This window comes from Onychomys torridus, chromosome X, assembly GCF_903995425.1.
Source record: "Onychomys torridus chromosome X, mOncTor1.1, whole genome shotgun sequence".
NCBI lineage: Eukaryota > Metazoa > Chordata > Mammalia > Rodentia > Cricetidae > Onychomys > Onychomys torridus.
In genome coordinates, this window is record NC_050466.1 from 56,750,403 (window position 1) to 56,772,994 (window position 22,592).

General features: G+C 40.7%; 1 protein-coding gene and 1 pseudogene across 2 annotated transcripts in view; both read left to right on the forward strand.

Annotated features, from left to right (window-relative positions):
- Nucleotides 1-22,592, forward strand: part of Prps2 (phosphoribosyl pyrophosphate synthetase 2) — a 43,826-nt gene that overhangs the window by 10,324 nt on the left and 10,910 nt on the right. For both annotated transcript variants that reach the window (XM_036175282.1, XM_036175283.1), the window contains exons 3-4: nucleotides 7,003-7,101; nucleotides 8,574-8,698. In XM_036175282.1, the coding sequence (XP_036031175.1) occupies nucleotides 7,003-7,101; nucleotides 8,574-8,698 (224 nt within the window). The remainder of the gene's footprint in view (nucleotides 1-7,002; nucleotides 7,102-8,573; nucleotides 8,699-22,592) is intronic.
- LOC118574893 lies at nucleotides 8,007-8,124 on the forward strand (annotated as a pseudogene).

Genomic DNA, 22,592 nt, shown 5'->3' on the forward strand with positions numbered 1-22,592 from the left:
CATTAATTCATGTCAGAAGACCCAATGTGAAAGTGGGCAGCACCATTCCTTTGGCTTAGGTTCTGGGTTGAATAAAAGAAACGTGAGCTGACTATATGCATTCATGCATTCATTTTCTCTGTTCTTGACTGTGGGTATGACTAGCTGCTTGAAGTCCCTGCCCACTCAAGTTTCCCAGGATGATGGACTGCATCCTAGAATTATGAGGCAATTAAACCCTTTCTCCTTCAAGTTGTCTTTGTTTTAGCAACAGAAAAGAAACTGACTGGCAAGGGGTTTGTCAGTATAATTAATTTGAATCAAGTTCATGTCTTGTAGGTTTTACATTTTGTGTTTGGCTCAGGAGATAGTGTTACGTTGTATCTTCTTCAGTATTTTCTTTAGTTTTTTTTTTTTTTCCTTTCAAGGGTCCTGTCCACTTGGAGAGGTAGCATTTATTGGAACTCCAGATTCTTCTTTAAGGAATACAAGTATTGAGACACATGTGGTGGTGGTTGTTGACATAACTGGCACATTATAGCATTTTCTAAAGTGGTATTTGCTATTTTCTCTTCTTTTATTCCCAACTTATGATAGAGAAACTAGTTCTGCCTGCCACCTGCCCCTTGCATTGCAAGAGATGTGTTGGTCTTTTGGTCTCTGTCTCCTGACTGCCAGCACTGCCGCCATCCACTATACCAGCAAAAAGAGCTCTATGAGTTTCTCAGTACACCAGTGACTTTGTTATGTTTTTATTATATTCAGTGTGGGGGGTAGATTTGGGTGTGTTTAGGTGTTTGCATGCATGTGTGAAGGTAGGAAAACTTGTGGGCATTGTTTTTCTCCTCCAACATGTGAGTCCCAGGGTTTGAATGAACACGTCATCAGGTTTGATGGCAAGCAACTTTACTAACTAAATCACCTCACCCCCACCTTCTCCCACCCCCAGGGGCTTTATTTTTCAGAACTGCATTGTGTGACCAGCTAGCTGCCAGTTTACCGGTTGTTAGACATTTAGATATGTTTTCCATATGGGGCCATCTTGAGCATGTGTCCCATGCCTTTCCAAACTTAGCTGTTAATAAAGCCGTCATCAAGAGGTGAGGATATGATGACATTTGAGAGGCAACGGGTACAGCTCTTGAAACTGAGACTTTCTGTTAGAGAAGAGAAACAACCATAGCAGTGTTTTATTTCTTAGCACCCCTGCAATAAATACTACAAACAGGAATGGCTTTAAAAAGCAGCAGTGTATTCTCTCTTAACTCTGAAGTTCAACAGTCCCAAATCAGGCACCAACGTTCCAGCTACACCAGTGGGCAGTAAATGAAGTCGTTGATGGATGGGGTGAACATTTTTCAGGCTTGGTTAAACTTTGATTAGTATAGGTTTCCTATCACTGATCACTTCAAGCAGGACACACTAGAGCAGTGGTTCTCAACCTTCCTAATGCTGCCAATTAATATGCTGTGGTGATACCTAACTAACCATAAAGTTATTTCCATTGCTGCTTCATAACTATCATTTTGCTACAGTTATGAATCATAATGTAAATATCTGACATGCAGGATGCCCTAGTGACCCCTGTGAAAAGGTTTTTGATCCCAGGGGGGTCGCGACCCATAGGTTGAGAGCCACTGCTCCAGAGATTAAAAGGAAGCCCAAGACTGATTGTGCCAGAAAACAAGTATCCCCTCCTCATACTGTTCTCAGCAAGTCTGATACATGATCACTCTTGTATAGATATGTAGCCTAAACTGACCTTTAAGGAGGCCAAGACTTGTAGATTGTTCTGGAGCCATGATTTCCTTTCCTTTTAATCTTACTTTTTTTTTTTTTTTTTTTTTTTTTTTTTTTTTTTTTTTTTTTTTTTTTTTTTTTTTTTTTTTTTTGCTGGAGCTGAGGACCAAATCCAGGGCTTTGTGCTTGCTAGGCAAGCACTCTACCACTGAGATAAATCCCCAACCCCCACTTTTTATTTTTTGTTTTATTTTATTTTTTATTTATTTTATTTATGTTTTGTGTGTGTGTGTGTGTGTGTGTGTGTGTGTGTGTGTACATGCCATGGCACACTTGTAGAGGTCAGCAGACAACTTTGTGGAGTCAGTTTCTCTTTCCACCTTGATGTGGGTCCAGCTCAGGTTTGCATAGCAAACACCTTCACCAGCTGAGCTACCTGGCTGGCCCCTACAATCATGACTTCTGATGGATCTGTGTAGTCAGTATGACTCAAACTATTGCAAGGAACAATTTTGTTCTCTCATCTGGTTTAATCTGTTAACTTGTCATTCAAGGTGTACCATTTGCATTCTGTAGAGTTCTAACAATTCACTTCTTCTCTTGGACCATGCAGCTTAGCTTTGGTGCTGGGAAACTGCTGAGTGAGGGCAATGAAGATTTAATAAGAGAAATAAGAAATAACTAGAACCTGGTAGTATACTTCACTTCTTAGCCTAGTGTTACCATTTCCCAATGTCTGGGGACCATGACGATACCAACCATAATTTGAGAGGGAGGAAGGTACTTCTATTTTTTTTTTCTTCACTTAGGGAGACAAAAAGCTATGTGGTGTTTGAATGTCATAGAAAGCCATGTGCTACAGTTAGTCTCTGGAGCTAAACAGAACATTCTTGTTGGCTACGGGAGGAGCTCTGGGCAGCCCTCCCAGGCTGCCTATTGTTCTTTTCTCTTCCTTTGGGACTGTATTGCCCATAAACTCTAATGGCACAGAGAAATTCTATGTAATTGCCTCTACCAAGAAGTACCTGATGAAAAAGTCCAGAAAATCTTGGGGCTTTAAACCATCTTCCAAACTTGTTTCATGTGTTTTTACCCTTTGCCCTGTGTATGTGGAACAGTTTATTTAGCTTTGATTTGTAAGTACCAGAACCCAAGGGCAGCTTCTCACAGGAAAGAAACTGTTTCATAAATGACCACTTAACACAATGGAATATTCACACAGGAAAGTGACGATGATGTCACCGTAATTGTCAAAGGCGTGATGTAAACCCTGGAATTGCAGCTTTACAATGAAGCGGGCTCAGCTTTGAATTCCAACACTATGATTCACCCAGTTTGCCCTTTGGAAAAGCTACTTAAACTCTGCACCTTCAGTGTCCTCACCTGTACACTAAGGACCATCTGAGCTACTATAGATGAAGTTCCTGGCCTTTCATACACAAGAGGACAAGTTTTCTGAAAAGAACCAAGTGTTAATATTTGGGGCTTTGTAGCCCAATTGGATGGTTGTTGTGACAGCTCCACTTCTACCATTTTAATGTAGAAACTGCCATAGTCAATATGCAAAAAAATGGGTATGACTATGTTCCAATGGTGCTTTATTTATGCCCACTGAAGTATGGATTTTATGTCACCCACAAATGCTACAAAATCTTATTTTTGTCTTTTTCCCAATGCTTTTCTAAGTGTGGAGACTATCCCTAGCTCCAAACCGGGTATCAGGCAAGTCTAGCCCATGAGCTGACGTTTGCTGGCTCCTGTAGTAGACTCTCAGTAATTGCTAGTTCTCTTCCCTGGAAAGAACAGTGGGTTGTGAGAAAGTGAAGGGCTGCCAACTTGGATTTTTTTTTCTTCTTTTCTTCAGAATCATTTGTAAGGTCATATTCATATTTGAATGATAAAGTAATTGACACAAGTCTCTGTAATCGTGTAGTCTTTGTATGTATGTGTGTGTTTGTGTTTGGGGGAACATATATGTGTGCAAGTCCTGTACATTTCTGTGTGCATGAGTAAGTACACAAGCTCAGATGTCATTATTCTGGTGTTCAGTGCTGTCTATCTTTTTGGGTTTTGTTTTGTTTTTGTTTTTGTTTTTATTTTTGTTTCGATGAGGTTTCTCACTGGCCTGAAACTAGTCAGATAGACTAGGATGGCCAGTGAGGCCCAGGTGTCAGTCCCCACCTCCCCAGCACAGGGATTACAAGCACCTGACACCACACCACAACATTTTGATGTGGACTCTGCACTTGTACTCATGTACTCATGCTTGCAAGGTAAGTACTTTATCTGCTTTTTAAATGCCACACTGATTTTTTTCTATATAGACTTGTGATGGTTTAAATGAGAATGGCCCCTATAGGCTCTTATGTTTGAATACTTGTTCTGCAGTTGGGGGAACTGTTTGGGAAGGATTAGGTAATGTGACCTTGTTGGAGGAGGTGAGTTACTAGGCATGGACTTTGAGGCTTTAAAAGCTCATGTCAGGTCAGGCCCAGTCTCTCTAAACTTCCAGGTTGTGGGTGAGGTAAGCTCTCAACACTGCTCCAGCACCACACCTCCCACCTGCTATAATGTTCCTCACCGTGATGGTCATAGACTCACCTCTGAAATTGTTAGCAATCTGCCAATTAAATGCTTTCTTTTAGAAGTTCCCTTGGAAGCCATAATATATATGCTGAGGACCTGGTGCAGACCCATGTTGGCCCTGTGCATGCTGTTTAAGTCTCTGAATTCATATGAGCTTTGCTCATGTTGATTTAGAGGGCCTTGTTTTCTTGGTGTCCCCTCTGGCTCCTAACACTCTCTCTGCCTCCTCTTCCACAGAGTTCCATGAGCTCTGAGGGGAGAGAGTTGATGGAGATGATATTCCATTTAGAGCTGAGTATTCCAAGGTTTCTGTCTCTCTGTATAATGTCTGGCTGTGGGTCTCTCTGTATTTGCTCCCATCTGCTGCAGGAGGAAGCTGCTCTGATGATGATTGAACAAGGCACTGATCCATGAGTATAGCAGAATATCATTAGGAGTCATTTTATCACTCCATTTTTTTTCTTTTGGGCTATCTAGTCAAAGGTTCTTGATCAACCAAGAGGGATTATTTCTGGAATTCTTGTAGGCACTTAAAATTGCAATATTTGAGCCAGACCTTGAAGGATCAAACACACAGGTATAGATGGGGTGAGATAGGAGCAGTTGAGTTTGTAAGACAAGGCTATGGCATTCTCTAGAGAGAGTGAACAGGCCCAGTCTACTCTGCAGGGAAGGGCACAGGAGCAGAGACAAGGGAGAACAGTTAGGAATTGGCTACAGCCAGATTGACCAGAGTCATTTGGATATTAAAGATGAGAAAATTTGATTCTTTCCCAAAGGCAACATGGAATACCATACAGTGGAGTTAAAAAAAAAAGAACCAAAAAATGTAAGTTATGATGTATAGTTAGTATAGAGAAAAACAAAAAAAGCCACCTTTTAAAAATAAGAAAAAAGAGAGGCTGGAGAGATGGCTCAGTGATAAAGAGCACAGGCTGCTGTTGCAGAGGACCTGGGTTCAGTTTGTAGAACACACATGGTGTGGTTCATAGCCATCTGTAACTCTAGTTCCAGGGAATCTAACGCCCTCTTCTGGCTTCTGAAGGCACTGCATGCACATGGTGCTCAGACATACATACATACAGGCAAAACCCCCACACCTAAATTTTTAAAAAGCAAAAAGAAAACAACAACAAAAAAAACATTTCTGCCTGTAACTTCAGCACTCTGGAGGCAGTGCCAGGTGGGTTTCTGTTAGTTCAAGGCCAGCTTGTACTATAAAGTGAATTCCAGTGCAGCCAGGGCTCCCTAGAGATAATCTAGCTTAGAAAAAAAAGGCAAGAAATACTTCCCCATAGATTCACTTTCTAGGAAATCTGCTGGTAATGTTAGGAATGTTTTTTCTTATTCTTTATGTGTGTGTAATTAATGTAAAATTAATATATAAATGAATATATTTAAATATTAATAACTATAAATGTATAGATTTTATATATTTATTATAAGGTGATATGTATGTTTTTAAACAAGATGATGTTTGAAAGGAAATAAGTATAATAATATTTTCATATAATTTTATGATTGTATTTTCTTTTTTGTGGCTTGCTTATAAGCATGCAATGCTGTTAATAAGTGATCTTCACTGACGTCATGTCTGAACTATGTCTAATGATATCTGTGTAGACTCTTTGGTTGCTTTCATGTGGGCTTTTTCATTGCCTGTGATTTATGATGTGGAAATTAAAGCTATAAAGAAGTTAGGTAGCTTTAGAAAAATCATAATGACAGTAACGACAATGAACTTGTTTCAATGAATGTTGAATCGTCAATCACCTGTAAGTGTTCTTTCTTTATTTGTTTTTTGTTTGTTGTTGTTGAATTTGTAGCAGGGTTAGCTTTCATCTGTCAAGACATGGCACTTCTTTCGTAGCTGGACTTCTTTGGGGCCTTAGATGAGTTGTTTTCATTGTTTCCTTCTAGAACACTCATCTGCTAGAATTGGCTGGCCTTGCCTTAAAGGTGATCTCTTAAGGGCTGGAGAGATGGCTCAGAGGTTAAGAGTACCAACTGTTCTTCCAGAGGCCCTGAGTTCAATTCCCCGCAACCACATAGTGGCTCACAACCATCTGTAATGAGATCTGGCACCCTCTTCTTTATACATAATAAATAAATAAATCTAAAAAAAAGTTTAAAAAAAAAGTCATCTCTTAAACCATCTTGTTGAACCTCTTCATGCTTTCTTACTATTTGAATCATAGAAATTGTGACATCATGTGTACACAGTTTGAATTTATTCCTTCGATATTTGCATTATACTGTAGTGTCAGGTACATGGCCTCACAGTAGGTTACATAGGGCTAGAGATGTAGTTTAGTTGGTAGAATGTTTGCCTAGGATACAGGAAGCTCTGGGATCCAGATGTACTGCCACAGAAATTTAACATGGTGGCACATGCCTATAATCTTAACATTCAGGAGATGGACACAAGAGGATCAGGAGTTCAAGGTCATTCTTGGCTATATAAGTGAGCTTGAGACCAATCTGGGCTTTATGAGATCCAGGCTTAGAAACAAACAATGCCAAACAATAGTAAATATTTAGTAACCAAATGCATTTAATATATCTTTTCTTCTCATAACTTATAATTTTCCTTTTCGGTTCCATCTATAATTTGGTTTCATCATGTATATCTTTGTGAGAGGAATCTAACAGTTTCCATCTTTTTTCTGTTATTAAATCCCTGTTTCTATTTTTTAGAGTCGTGCTCCAATTTCTGCTAAACTTGTGGCCAACATGCTGTCAGTTGCTGGGGCCGATCACATCATCACTATGGACCTGCATGCCTCTCAGATCCAGGTACCAGAACTGTCACTCTGCCCATGGTTAGGTCCTAACTCTCTGTAACTAATTTTGAAAGGTTTGAGTCTGCACAGCTATTCCTGGGCTGTTTGTCTTTCCTGCTGATGCCTCCATCCCTATCACACCTTGCCTCCAATTCAGTTCAGAGAAACGGGAATGCTTTTTTATGTGCTCTGTGATTCCATCTAAACTTCTGTAAAATAGTTGAAATGTAGTACGCACTGTGTGTGTTTGTGTGCACATGTGTGCACATACAGGTGAAGGCCAGGGGTCAACACTGGATGTCTTCCTCAATCACTCTCCATCTTAATTTTTATGATCTCTCACTGAACCCAGAGCTCATCAATTCAAGTAGGTTGGCTGACCAATGAGCTCCAGGGATCTTCCTGCCTCTGCTTCCTTGGCACTAGTGTTACAGAATGTACACTATCATACCCAGCTTTTACATGGCTTTTGGGGATTCCAATTCAAGATGTCATGCTTGTAGAGCAAGTACTTTGTATGTTCACACACTGAGCCATTCCCCTGTTCCTGCAATACACATTTTTAATTTCTTCATAACTTCCTTCTTTTGTCACTAAAACAGGCCACATTTCATGGTACCTATTTATGATACATTATGAATGTGAAGTATTTGATTTGTGGTAAGTGCTAGGACAACAACAACAAAGCCACCTGCTTTCCCCTTTGCCCTGCAGTGCCTTTCTTCCCTTCAGTGCACTGGCCATCACGTAAATACCAACATACCCAGAAAATGGATTGGACTGAAAGATGTCTTATGACCTCTGTATCATTAGATTTAATTCTGTTACAAGTAGTCAAGGGGAGACTGTTATAGAAAGGTATCTTTTGGATAAATAATTCAAGTATTATTTAGAGATAGAAATTATCTTTTTAAAAATCTGCATCCAATTAAGCTAAGTTACTTTCCGCGTGGGGCCTGGTGTGCCCTGCCTGCAAACAGCATCCTACTTGGGAGGCTGCTTGTATGGGTTTCTCTAAGGGACCTTAGAAACATAATTTTCTGGTAGACAGTCATGTCTGTTATCTCATGTTATCTCTAGTCCAGACGGGTATATGTATCACCTTAGAGAAGCTCCTGGGCACAGGGGCCAGGCCATCATGTCTATCTGTACCAACCTGCAGAAAAAGGAACATGTGATTGAGACCCTGCACAGGGTCAAGTTCAAGTTCTCTGGCTGCTAGAAAAATCTACATCTCGAAGAATTGAGACTTCACCAAGTTTAATGCGGATGAATTGGAAAACATAGTAGCTGAGAAGCAGCTTTTCCCCAGTGAATGTGGACCAAATACATCTCCAATCATGGTCCTTCAGACATGTGATAGTTCCTGCACTCCTGAGGGTTTCCACTGTGCTGAACCACTGACCCCAACAATCATGTACTCTAATAAATCTCATACTCAATCAGAAAACAAACCTGCAAAGTGACATTGATTTCTCTCCTTAGGGATTCTTTGATATTCCTGTGGATAATTTGTATGCAGAGCCTGCAGTTCTTCAGTGGATTCGGGAAAACATCACTGAATGGAAAAACTGTATCATCGTTTCCCCAGATGCTGGAGGAGCCAAAAGGTAGCATGCAAACAATACCATGCAGATATCTACTGCTTTCCTGCTTTCTGTATTTCTCTGTGTCTCAAACGAGAAAGCACGCTTTGTGACTGGAGAGATAGATCAGTGGTTAAAGCTATTGCCCCACAAGCATGAGTTGAGTCTGTAGAACTTATGTAAATGCCGGGTGTGTATTGGTGTAATTATTAAGGCCACTCCACGTAGTTAAAAGGGAGGTTTATTTTGTGGGGTAACTTACAAATGAAGGGATAGGTTGCAGGGTCTGGCAAAGGTATAGCGCAGTCCGGTGGTGTTCTCTGGAGAACTCTGCTCGGTCTACCTCCAGCGTCCAGAGCCCCAAACCAAGAGAGTGACCTCCTCCTGATCCTCGGTCCTCGGCTCCCTCCTCTGCCCCGCCTTGTGGGCGTGATCATTACTGAAGCCTCAATGGGGGTTGGAACTTCCAGGCCAATGCTGGGTTGGCTATCCACTACATCTCCCCCTTTTGTCTAAATAAGAAAGTTCTAACCTAATACAAGACTATATACAAAGAGATGGTTATCAAATATTGTCCAGGAGTAATGAGGGATAATGACTTAGATAAGTTGGAATTACAATAAGTGCAAACAATATCAAGCAAAAAACACATAGTAAAATCCAGGGAAGTCTAGGGCATGGGTAGGTGGCATGTTACAAGGATCATTCCAAAAGATGTACTATCCTAAAGAACCTGAGTCTAATACTTAATATATTCTATCTAAGATATTATATATGTGTAGTTAGAATTTTCCTGCCTGGCCCAGAGTCAGGACAACTCTCTCTTACCCGCCAGTCTCACAGTCGCTCAGACCCAACCAAGAAAGCACACAGAAACTTACATTGTTTAGAAACTGTATGGCCGTGGCAGGCTTCTTGTTATCTGCTTCTTCAATCTTAAATTAACCCATTTCTGTTAGTCTATACTTTGCCACATGGCTTGTGGCTTACCAGTGTCTTTACATGTTGCTTTTTATGGCGGCCGCTGGCGGAGTCTCTCTCCAGCCTTTTACTTCCCAGAATTCTCTTCTCTCTTGTCCCGCCTGGCCACTGGCCAATCAGAACTTTCTTTACACAGAGCGATATCCACAGCATATATGTATATATACTAAGTTGTAACTATAACTGTTAATCTCCAACCTCATCAAAGACCTGAGAAGGAATATAATAATACCTGAGAAATGGGAGAAGGACGCAAGCAACTTTCGAGAGTCTTGCAAGAGTAGACAGAGACAGCTAGCAGCCTGGACAGTCACCTAATGTTTCTCAGTATCGTTGGTGCATTCAAATTGGCTACAGGCCTAGAGTATCTGACAGACCATTTTCAGAAGCAGGAATTCTGAAAGACCATCTTACCCTGTCTTGGCAAAGTATGGTGGTCACTTTCTTTGTGTCCCGCTTGTCCAGAAAGGACAGCATTTGTACTGTCAGCAGTTGAGGCAAGGGCAATTCTTTGCCCAGTAGGCCGTTTTGTGCCAAGAAGACAAACTTCCAAATGGAAATGTCTTAGAAGCCCAACATTTTCTCGGGATCAAATTGGTGCTGCCAGGAGCACTTATGTCTCACTTCAACAGAATTCTAAATTATTTAAATGCCATATTCTCTAGGTCCATGAAGTGTTTGAAGATTACCTGTCCATCTGACCTATGTATTATAAATCTGGATAACCTAACTAACATAATTATAGAGATGACAAGCATAGGTGACAATAACTCTGTAAGTCTCATCTACCTAAACAAGCTAAGGACTAAGGCTTCCTATAAATAAGGCAAACAGTCTATAAGCAAATGTACAGTAAAAGGACAATGACTTCAAATTGTGACAATACACAAAATATCTTTAACAGAGGTAGGAATGTATAGTGCAATATGCAATATGATAATAATCCTAAATATATATCAGTATACAGAATATCTTAAACAGAAGTAGAACATACATACGGTATGACAGACATAAATTCACATTTGTATCAATATACAAATATTTCAAATAAGAGTAAAAATATGTGTACAATATAACAAACATAGTTCTGTATTTGTATCAATATACAAATTATCTTAAATAGTAATATAAAAAGTTTATATTTGTATCAACATATAAGAATTCATAACAGTGCAAAGGCTGCTATATTGCTAAATTTGTTTACTAATGTATGTGATAGTCTACCATAATATCTTATATGTATCCATTCCATTTCTTCTTTTCCCTTTTTTTTTTAGACATATTTTCTTTCCTTAAGGAGAGTACTGAGTTTAACCATTTCTTCCACCCCCAACCCTAGAACCATTATCCATAACCCTGAGAAATATGAAACCTAAGGGATAAGAGGCGTCGTTTTCTTAGAATTGCTTCCTGCTGTTTAGGGGGCAATGGTATCTCTGTTGGGTATTGTGAGAAAGCTCAGATAGTTAAATCTCAGTTAGACTAACTATAGATTTTGCAGCAACTCTTAAAGTAATGGGTAAGATTGTCTGAAATTCTGGCAAGAAGTGTAGTATGATGATGATTACCATGGCATCATTCTGGATTGGGTAGAGTTGTTGTTGTTGTTGTTGGGGCCCCATCTTCCTTCTGGAGACTTCAGAGATTGCCTGTGTAGATTGGTACCAATAGATTCTTTCTTTCTGCTGTAAACATCCGGATATCCAAGGCCTTATGATTTTTGGAAGATGGGTATTTCCATTATCCTGGAAAGACAAAAACAGAAGCCTACCCCAACCTTTGATTGTTAACTTTTTTTACAACCTGAAGAGATGTCACATTGGTGGATGATCTTTTATTTCTCCTCATCAAGGGGTTTCTCCTGTTCGAATCGAATTTTTATTAATTTTGTTGGTATCCATAGCTTTTTTTCTCCTGTGGAAACAAAAGCAAAAACCCTTCCCTAACGTAGGACATATCCAGGTTTACATTCTGAGGTCAACACATCTTTGAAATAAACGGTTGGTTTAGCTCAGGAGTTTTGTCTGTCGTCCAGTGTCTCTCCGCAGCTGTTGTTCCTTTCTCATCAGCATTGAGAAAATTCAAGGTTAATAAAGCACTATGCAATCTATTTCTAGGAGTCATTGTTACCTGTTGCTGTTTATTTAGCATATCCTTTAAAGTTCGATTGGATCTTTCTATGACTGCTTGGCCTGTGGGATTGTGTGGTATACCTGTAACATGCTTTATATTGTAATAAGCAAAGAACTGTCTCATTTTATTGGAGACATATGCTGGGGCATTATCTGTCTTAATTTGTACAGGTATTCCCATGATGGCCATAACTTCTAATAGGTGTGTAATCACAGAATCAGCCTTTTCAGAACTCATAGGAGTTGCCCACTGAAATCCTGAATAGGTGTCAATGGTATGGTGTACATACTTTAATCTTCCAAATTCTGCAAAATTGGGCGCCAGATATTGGTGTAATTATTAAGGCCACTCCACGTAGTTAAAAGGGAGGTTTATTTTGTGGGGTAACTTACAAATGAAGGGATAGGTTGCAGGGTCTGGCAAAGGTATAGCGCAGTCCGGCGGTGTTCTCTGGAGAACTCTGCTCGGTCTACCTCCAGCGTCCAGAGCCCCAAACCAAGAGAGTGACCTCCTCCTGATCCTCGGTCTTCGGCTCCCTCCTCTGCCCCGCCTTGTGGGCGTGATCATTACTGAAGCCTCAATGGGGTTGGAACTTCCAGGCCAATGCTGGGTTGGCTATCCACTACAGGTGTGCTCAATGGTCTGCCTGTGATTTCAGCCTTGGAAGGCAGAGTCAGGAATCCTCAGAGCTATCTGACTAACTCAGGGTTTAATTGAGAGACACTTCCTCAATGAATAAGGTAAAAGAACAATCAAGGAACACTCCTGACATTAACCTAGGACCTCCACGTATATGTGCACACCACACAAAGACACGTGAAGAACTTTTTATAAAAACGTGCTCTGGCTAGGTGGCAGTGGTACATGCCTTTAATCCCAGCACTTGGGAGGCAGAACCAGGAGGATTTCCATGAGTTTGAGGCCAGCCTGGTCTATAGAGTGAGATCCAGGACAGGCACCAAAACTACACAGAGAAACCCTGTCCCAAAAAAGAAAAAAGCATGGTGTGTGTGTGTGTGTGTGTGTGTGTGTGTGTGTGTGTGTGTGTGTTGCTAAGGATAGTACTCAATGCCTCCTAGATGGTAAGCAAGTACAGTACCATTGAGCTATATCCCTGCCTCCAGAAAGCTTTCTTTTAGTTATATAATACTTTATTATACAAATGAACCACTACTTAGGTCTCAGGCTTTGCCTTCAGCACAGAAGCCCATCACTCTCTCAGCATTTCACATCATTCATGAAAATAAAATATGCATTCTCTGTAAAACGCATTTTAATTAACACAATTGACTGAGTTTGTCCTTCTAAACCCCAACACATGACTGCAGGAGCCAGAATAGAACTCAGTTTTTCCAAAAGAAATACATGTATGTGGAATAACAACAATGGGAGATAGCTAAAGCCTGCCTGCATACAGTTGGTACTGAGAGCTGTACTCTGATGGTCTAGGGAATGGGACTGCAATGGGGAAGGGCTGGTAGCTTGGCCTCTTCCACCTAAGCAGGGGCCTCCATAAAGCAGGGTGCCAAAATCCAGACCCTGGCCAATAAGCAGAGCCTTTGGATGAGGGAGGAAGTAGTCACCCATGAGAAATCCAGCCACAAGCCATGCCACAGGCAGGTGAATATGCAGTGTCCCTGAGGTACTGGACTCCCTGAATGAAGAAAATTAATGCAAACATTAGTCCCAGTCTGCAGTTCCCCTATGGAGAAAGACGTCCACAGTTTGAGTTGGTCAGAGAGCAGTCACTAAACATTGTGACCTGACATCTGATCATCCAATGCTTGCCAGCCCTGAGGGACTAGTCTGCCCAGACTCCTTTCTGTGTAGCCATCAGGGCATAGCTAGCCAGTTCTTAGGAGTGGCAGAATGACTGACAAATGAGCAAGTTTACAGACAAACTGACCAGTGCCATAATGGCAGCCTAAGAAAGTAGCACTGAGTGGCCACATCAAACAGCTTTATGGAAGTGCTTCAGGGAACGCGTGAGCCATTAGAGCATGTAGTGTTGAGGTTGTACAAAGAATAAGAAGGTAGTGCTGACCTGACACACTACTTACTGTAAACTGAGGCTAAAAACCCTGAACCTTGTAGAACTTACCAGCTTCTATGTGGGAACACAAAACGTAGGAGAGTGGAGTTTTATTGCCAAGGTAGGGAGAGGTAAGTGAGACCTCTACCCACCAGCTAAAGTAAAAGAGTAAATGTGAGTCCACCATTTGAATCCAGGTTCAAGAGTCACCCTCAGGCTTCAGAAGGACTCAAAAGTGCAATGACCTTGGGTGTGGCTCAGTGGTGGGACATTGCTAGGCATGCCTACGGCCCTAGGTCCTATCCCCAGTATGACACAGACATATTTGAGTATACACACACACACACACACACACACACACACACACACACACACGTATGCATTCAGCTTCTTCCATTTTTTGATATCTTCATCCACCTGCAACTCCGCTGCAGACCTAGAATCACACTTAGGATTCACACTGTTTCCTGACCAAGAACGCAATGTGACTAGCTGCTTTACACGCCTGCTGCAACGCCGTCCTGGCCATAATAGGTTGTACCTTCTGTAGTTGGAGTTTTTCTGCCTGGCCCAGTCAGGACAAGTCTCTCTCACCCTCCAGGCCCATAGACGCTCAAACCCAACCAAGTAAACACACAGAAACTTATATTGCTTACAAACTGTATGGCCGTGGCAGGCTTCTTGTTATCTACTTCTTCTATCTTAAATTAACCCATTTCTATTAATCTATACTTTGCCATGTGGCTTGTGGCTTACTGGTGTCTTTACATGTTGCTTGTCATGGAGGTGGCTGGCAGTCTCTCCCCCCAGCCTTCCACTTCCCACAATTCTCCTCCTCCTTGTCCCGCCTACCCTATCCTTCCTGCCTGGCTACTGGCCAATCAGCACTTTATTTATTTTAACCAATCAGAGCAACACATTTGACATACAGAACATCCCACAGCACTTCCCCTTTACTTTTTTCAAAAAGCAAGGTTTTAATTTTTATATAGTAAAATTTCAGATAACAAAACAATTATCAATCAAGAATTACAGTTACAATATTAAAGAAGATATCCTATCTATCTTATATTTGTGAATCTAAGGTTTTATATCTAACTTATCTTTTATCATAAATGAGGAAATTATAACTAGCTAGTCTTCAACCACATCAAAGACCTCAGAAGGATATAATATTACCTGAGAAACGGGAGAAGGATGCAAGCAACTTTTGGGAGTCTTGCAGGGTAGACAGAGACAGCTGGCAGCCTGGACAGTCACCTAATGTTTCTTTGTAAAGTTGGGGCATTTGTCTTCAGCCCACAGGGCTAGAGTCTCTTGGTCAGTTTTTTCAGTGTCCTGTAGAATGTCTGGCAGTTTCCTCTGTGAAGCAGGAACCTGAAGGACCATTTTGTCAAGCAAAGTTCAGTGGTCACCTTTCTATGGGTCCTGCATGTCCAGTTGATCAAGCAGTCCAGGCAAGAACAGTTTCTTGCCCAAATGGCTATTTTTGCCAAGGTGAAGATAAGATATGAAGTGTCTTCAATGCCCATCCTCTCTCTGAAGTAAATCAGTGTTGCCAGGAGCAGACATGTCTCACTGTCCAGAAAGTCTAAATTTTAAAAATATTTTGAATGCCATATTCTGAAGGTCTTTGAAGTATTTGAAGATTACCTATCTATCTGAAATATCTCTATGTATACCTAGAAGACTTAACTAACATGGCTACGAGTATGATTATCACAGATGATTAATTACTAATCTATTTTTAATTATCCATTACAATTTTAAATGAGCTATACAAACATAATATCTTAAACAAGAGTAGAAATATACACACAGTATAACAAAATTAACTTTAAGTTTGTATCAATAGACTAAAATCTATACCAATGTAAAACATTTTAAACAAGTTGTTGCTCTTTAGAAGTAAGTTCCTTAATCTACCCTTTCTTCCTATTATATCTATATTATATCCCCTTTTCTTCTTTAGAAAGAGATCACATTTATAATCAACCTGCTTTAAATAAAAATACTGTTGTTTTTTTTTCTGTCCCACACCAGAGGGCTCTTCTGATTTGGGACATAAAAATCTCTTAACCTTTTCTTTTAGCAATATGTCTGGGTTTAGAGAAGGAGTGAGCCAATTCCATCTCCAAAGCCAGCTTGATAATTTTGGGAAATTGGGTGTAGTTTCTCTTACTACTTCCTGCTGGAGGTGGGCACTGTATCTTATGGGGACCCAAAGAAAATTTTAGGATTATGTAGTAGTCTGTGAGGGTAAACCTCTGAGCCAGTTGCCTTGAAACCATTCTGGATGTTGGATCATCTGGGCCATGGTGTCATCGGAGACCTTTCAGGTGGTCTTGGCTGATCAAACCTGATGTATCTTAATCTGGAACAAATCCATAGCCTCTGGCTTTCTGTGGAAACAAAAGCAGAGACTCTTTTCCAAAGCAACATATCCTTATATCCAAATTTTGAAGTCAAGGTACCTTTAAAATTTACATATTTGTTTAACTCAACAACTTTTATGATCAAATCTTTTTCTGTAGTTAAAAATCCCAAAGACAACACAAACCAGATTCTCTGTGTAATATCCATCTTTGTAAGACTGAAATGCCGCTGTGGCTGCTGGCTCCGCCCACCTCAGCTTCCCAACATAGTGGTGGTACAGTTTACCCTCAGCTCTGGGTCTGGAGCCATGTGTACCATCAGAAGCAGTTCTATCAAAGCAGTGCATAGCCCAGAAACTTTTTTTTAACTAGTAAAGGCTAAATCCACCACACAGCAGAGTAAAGTATCACTTGTGGACTCCTCATTCCCGCCACACTGCAGGTCAGACGCACATTCCAGGAAGCAGCCATTGCAGCTCAAACTTGCAGGCTGCTGCTAACTTGAGAGAGACAACTAGGAAGCTGTTTTTAGCTCTGTTTTAGAATCTTTTTACTCAGGTTTTAGGTGGAAACTCTTGCCAACACGTTGGGTGCCATTTGTAGTTGGAGTTTTTCTGCCTGGCCCACAGTCAGGACAAATCTCTCTCACCCTCCAGGCCCATAGACGCTCAGACCCAACCAAGTAAACACATAGAAACTTATATTGCTTACAAACTGTATGGCCGTGGCAGGCTTCTTGTTATCTACTTCTTCTATCTTAAATTAACCCATTTCTATTAATCTATACTTTGCCATGTGGCTTGTGGCTTACCGGTGTCTTTACATGTTGCTTGTCATGGAGGTGGCTGGCAGTCTCTCCCCCCAGCCTTCCACTTCCCACAATTCTCCTCCTCCTGTCCTACCTACCCTATCCTTCCTGCCTGGCTGCTGGCCAATCAGTACTTATTTATTTTAACCAATCAGAGCAACACATTTGACATACAGAATATCCCACAGGAACCTTCAAATCACAAGCTAAACTAAATCCCTCCTCCCTGAAAAAATCATGAAGAATATCTGTTACATAACTATGGGGTTGCTGCTAAAATATAGCAAGTACACTTGTTAAAAGTCCCAGTGGGGAAGTGTATACAGCATTTGTGTGACTTTTGCTAGTGTGATCAAACACACAAAAGAAAACAACTCAAAGAGGAGAGGCTTCACTTTGGCTCATTGTTTGAGGAAATAAAGCCCATCATAGTGGGAAATGGCTAGTAATAGGCAGCCTCTTGGTTTTTAATCACACTTAAAAACTTAGGAGTGGTCCACAAAGCAGTCCCATAGCTCATCCAGAACAATGCAGGCCCTGGTACTCAGAAGAGCACATTTGTTGTGCTCTCAGCTGCTGTCCAGTAGCCACTTTGGCTCCCTGCACAGAGGAGGAAAGAGGGCCAGTAACTGGAGAGGGGCCTCTGACGGAGACCAGAAGTGTCTCTGCACAGGAAGGAGACACATAAAAGACAGTAGCAGTTAGGTTATCAAGTCCCCAGCTAGGCAGGGATGGGCTTAGAGCAGCGCTGCATTATCTAGCCCAGAACAGGATGAGCACAGTTGTGACCTTGGGCAACACATTGAGGCTTGCCCATGTGATGTTGTCTTTTTAACAGTGTGATTGACTTTGCAGTAGTTTCTTCTGGAAATGCTTGCAGTTAGTATGGAAGCTTCCCAAGTCATGAGGTAGAACATACATTTACATCTATCAGATGTCTCCTAGGCCAAGGGGTCCAGGAGTATTTAGATACCTTGGGTTATAATATCAGGTATAGGTTGTAATTCATATGCCTGTATTTCACCCATGTAGAGTACAAAGCTCAGTGTACCCTCAGTACATTCAGTATATTCTCAGATTTGTGCAACTGTTACCATTATCCATCTCCAGAATATTTTCATTGCATCAAGAGGAAACCCAATGCCCATTAGCAGTTGCCAGCCATGTTCCCAACTCAGCCTTTGGCCACACCAGTTTACTTGTATGGGTCTGCTGTTAGAGAAATTTTCATATCAATTAATCATACAATGATCAATTTTGTCTGGCATTAAGAAAAAATAGAGCTTTGGTCCAAGTAAATCTAAAGAATAATAGATTCCATAGAGTTCTTTTGGCCATTTCCTTTGTTTTATCCCAACTCTCTCTATATAAAAATATCATTCATGCTTTCAGAAAAAAAATCAAAGTAGGATTAAGTGAGATGGTCCAGCAGCTAAAAGTCCCTTCATCCAAGCTTGACTATAAGAGTTTGATACTTGGGATCCTCATGGTAGGAGGAGAGACCTGACTTTAACTTATTCTCTGATGGCCATACATGTGCCCTGGCATTCCAACACAAACATACACACACGTACACACGCATGCACACAGTAATAAAAAAATTAAAACAAATTGAAGGAATAGTACAAAACATGACTCAGCTTTGTTAAGCACTGTTATTCTTTCCAGTGTTAGGATGGCGTTTAAACAGATCACCCCTGTTTCATAGACACAGATGATAACGTGCTTCTATGTTTTGAAAATGGACTGTTTCTCACAGCCTCCTGTGTCTGCACACTTGCTCTCCAGCTGCTTTGGGAGGTGGAGTGAGACTAGAAGAAGTGGATTGTGGTGGGGTGAGCCCTGTAGTTTATAGCCCAGATCAGCTTCTGCTTAGTTCTCTGCTTCCTGTTCCTCTAAGATGTGGCAAATATGAGCCACCTGCACCTGCCACCAAGAGGCTGCTTACTACTAGCCATTTCCCACCATGATGGGCTTTATTTCCTCAAACAATGAGCCAAAGTGAAGCCTCTCCTCTTTGAGTTGTTTTCTTTTGTGTGTTTGATCACACCAGCAAAAGTCACAAATGCTGTATACACTTCCCCACTGGGACTTTTAACAAGTGTACTTGCTGTATTTTAGCAGCAATCCCATAGTTATGTAACAGATATTCTTCATGATTTTTTCAGGGAGGAGGGATTTAGTTTGGCTTGTGATTTGAAGGTACAACCTATTATAGCGAGAAAGGCATGGCAGCAGGCGTGTAAAGCAGCTTTGCGTTCTTGGTCAGGAACAGACATAAATGCCGGGTCCTAATATTCCTTCTCCTTTCTATTCCATGAAAGAAACCACTCCAAAAGATGGTGCTCCTGCATTCAGGGTTACATGGTTGTTTCTATAGCTGTGTAATAGTCTCTTGTGTGTATGTATCATCATTCTCATGATTTCTTGCTACTTATTCATAGGCACTGTAGATTGTGAAGTCCACAGGCTACAGACTTGCTTTGACATTTCCACACTTGTCTAAGTAAGATACACTCCTAGAAGTAGAACTGCCAATCCAAATAGACAAGTCATTTGAATTTTGGTGGACAATGCCAAAAGCGAGTCTTTCAGAAATGATATTCCAGATGGCATTATCTAATATGGCTGCCAGTATCTTGGTACCCAGCTTTGCTCACATAGTGTATTATTAGTTTAATTTGACATATCAGGCAGGTTACCTGTGGTATAACTTCCTGTGAGCTCAGGTTATTGGAAGTGAGAGCAGGCATCCTTTCTGGCATGATGGGTTTTCCATAACAACTGTTCTTATCTTGACTGGAGACTTTTACCTGTGGATTGGCAAAACTAGGAGATTACAGCTCCGCTATTCATGAATGTCTCAGATATTTTCTCAGAGTTTTAATGTCCTTCCCCTTTCATATTCTTATTCCCTGAAGGACTTTGAAAACCATCTTACACTTATGCTTCCTTCACATTCTCACTTCTGGGCTTATGAAGCACTTGGCTTTCTCTTAAAATTTTTCTCCTCTTGTGATTTTGGATATTTTTAAAGACCTCTTTTTCTCTTTTAATGTTCTGATTTTTCTTGCATTTGACATTTATTGGGAAATAAAAAGTAAAATAAAAATCTAATTCCCCTCTCCTATACCAGCTATCTAGTCATCCAAGAACTATTAAATTATCCATCCTTTCTCTATTGGTTTGAAAAAACATCTTTTATTATATACCAAGTTCTTCTATTTACTTGATAATTCCTACTTTCAAAAATCACAGAACAGGGCTTGGGAGATGCTTAGTGGGTAAGCACTCTTTCTGCACAAGCATGCAGACCTGAGTTTAAGTTCCCAATGCCTGTCTAAAAATCGAGGCATGGCTGCATTCCCCTGTAACCTTAGCATGTGAGGGGTAGAGAATAATCACTGGAGTTGCTGATTGCCAGCCTAGCTCCAGGTTCAATGAGAGACCCTGCCTCAAAATATAAGGTAGGAATTGATAGAGCAAGAAATTTGATGGCTTTCTCTAAGCTCTAGGCATGTGTATGTACACTACATCACACACATACACACACACACACACACACAGAGAGAGAGAGAGAGAGAGAGAGAGAGAGAGAGAGAGAGAGAGAAACAGAGAGAGAAATAGAGAAACTAGACCAAAGTAAATAAGTGTAAGTAAGTGAACAAGTTTAAAATGCTCTTTTGTTTACAACTCCCTAGAGTACTCTCATCTAGCCACACCTGCTCCCTCTGCTGAGAACGACCAGTTCTTTAGGGGTACACATACCTTCTTTAGGAGGGAATTTGTGTCACCTCCTTTTTCTTTACCTTAAGTGTCTGCTATACTTCTTTGTCATCATCCTATTTTGGAATGAGCTATTCTCCAACTGACAGTCCTGCTGGAACACGCTGGCAGGTATAGTGTGATATATATATATATATATAGTGGATGATATCTTCGGTTTCTTTGCTTAATGCAAAAAGTCACATTTCACTTGAGAAAATACCATCTATCTGGGAAATCTAAGGCTGATGTTTTAAAGAAAGCTTTGGGGCCAAATTCTTTTCAAGTAAAGCTTTGTCTTGCCACAGGAGGTCACTCTTGGGTAGTTTTTGAAGCTTGAGTTGATCACCAATAAGGCATAGATCAATAAGAAGCATCCCTATACATATGTGTGTGTATATATATTAAGCACCCAGTTTCGTCCAGTTCCCACATGACTTTACAGTTAGTTGTATTACTGGGTGCTTAATATGTAAACTTTTTCTAATTATGTGCTCTTTGATCATGTACTATAAAAATTTAGATTTGGAAGGAAAAAACAATAAAACAATTTAACTACTTTATAACCTTTAGGGACGCAAGTATGAAGAATTTAGTGTATTAACAATCCTGAAAATTCATGTGCACACACAAAGAGTAGAAATATATGATTAGAAGAGTTCAAAACCACGTATATGGGTCTGGGAATGGTAGTGAAATGGCTCAGCAGATAAAAGTGCAAACCATGCAAGCCTAGTGACCTGAGTTCAATCCCCAGGACCCACAACTTCCAAGAGTTGTCCTCTGACCTCCTCAGGCATAGAGTGATCTGTGCATGCCTGTACTCATGATCATACTACTAATAAATAACATTTAAATTTGTATATGGAGAGATTTCTCCATGAGTAAACATGCTGTGTAAACATATTTCCCTGATTTTGTATCCCTGGCACCAACATAAAAGCTTAGGTGTGGCAGTGTGTGTCTCTAACACTAGTAAGGCAGAGACACACAGATTCCAAGGGCTTGCTGGTCAGGCCATATAGCCAAAAGAGTGAACTCCAGGTTCAGTGAGAACCCTTTCTGCAATGATAAGGAGGAGAATGACAAAGGAAGTCACCCAACACCAACCTCTGGCTTCCACACATACATAGGCCGATCAAACATAATGCTTATCCCAACTCTTTCCACCTAAGATTTCAGTGTGATTTGTTGTATTAACTTTACTTATTAGGGGCATGTATTGAGTCTCCATTGTGTATATGTAATTAGTTACATGTAGCTGTCTCAGGAAATGATAATATTACAGCAACCCAGAGAATTGGGGGCTGGAATCTTTCCCTTTCTCTTATGCTACATGAACCAGCAACTAACCTACATGGCTGGGACTCCACCCAGATCCGATGTCCATATAACTCAGTGCCAAGAACCACATAGCTCACTTTCTTTCCCTGGCCCCTGTGTCTTTCTGCCTGCCTGTTTGCAGTGGGATTCTGAGCTTGTACCTGGACTTCATGGGCTTAGAACTTCAGCCACAAATGGCAGTGTCTCCCATTTCTATACTGTGGACCAGGGCCCTTCCTGTTCCTTATGAAATAAATGCTAATTACTCAGTTTCTACATTTTACATAATCTACTCAAGTGCCTTTTTAAAAAAATGTTGTCCTATGTTCTGAGAGACCACCTTTCCCTAATCCGAGTTTAAAAGGTTTATCATGAAATTGGCATGTGCATAGTATATACTTGAAGATGATTATGGGGCAAAAGTTTTGCCTGCCTTCAAATTACAGGTTTCTTCTTCCAAGCAACTGTTTAAGTAAGGAAACTGTTGGTAGATGGACACCT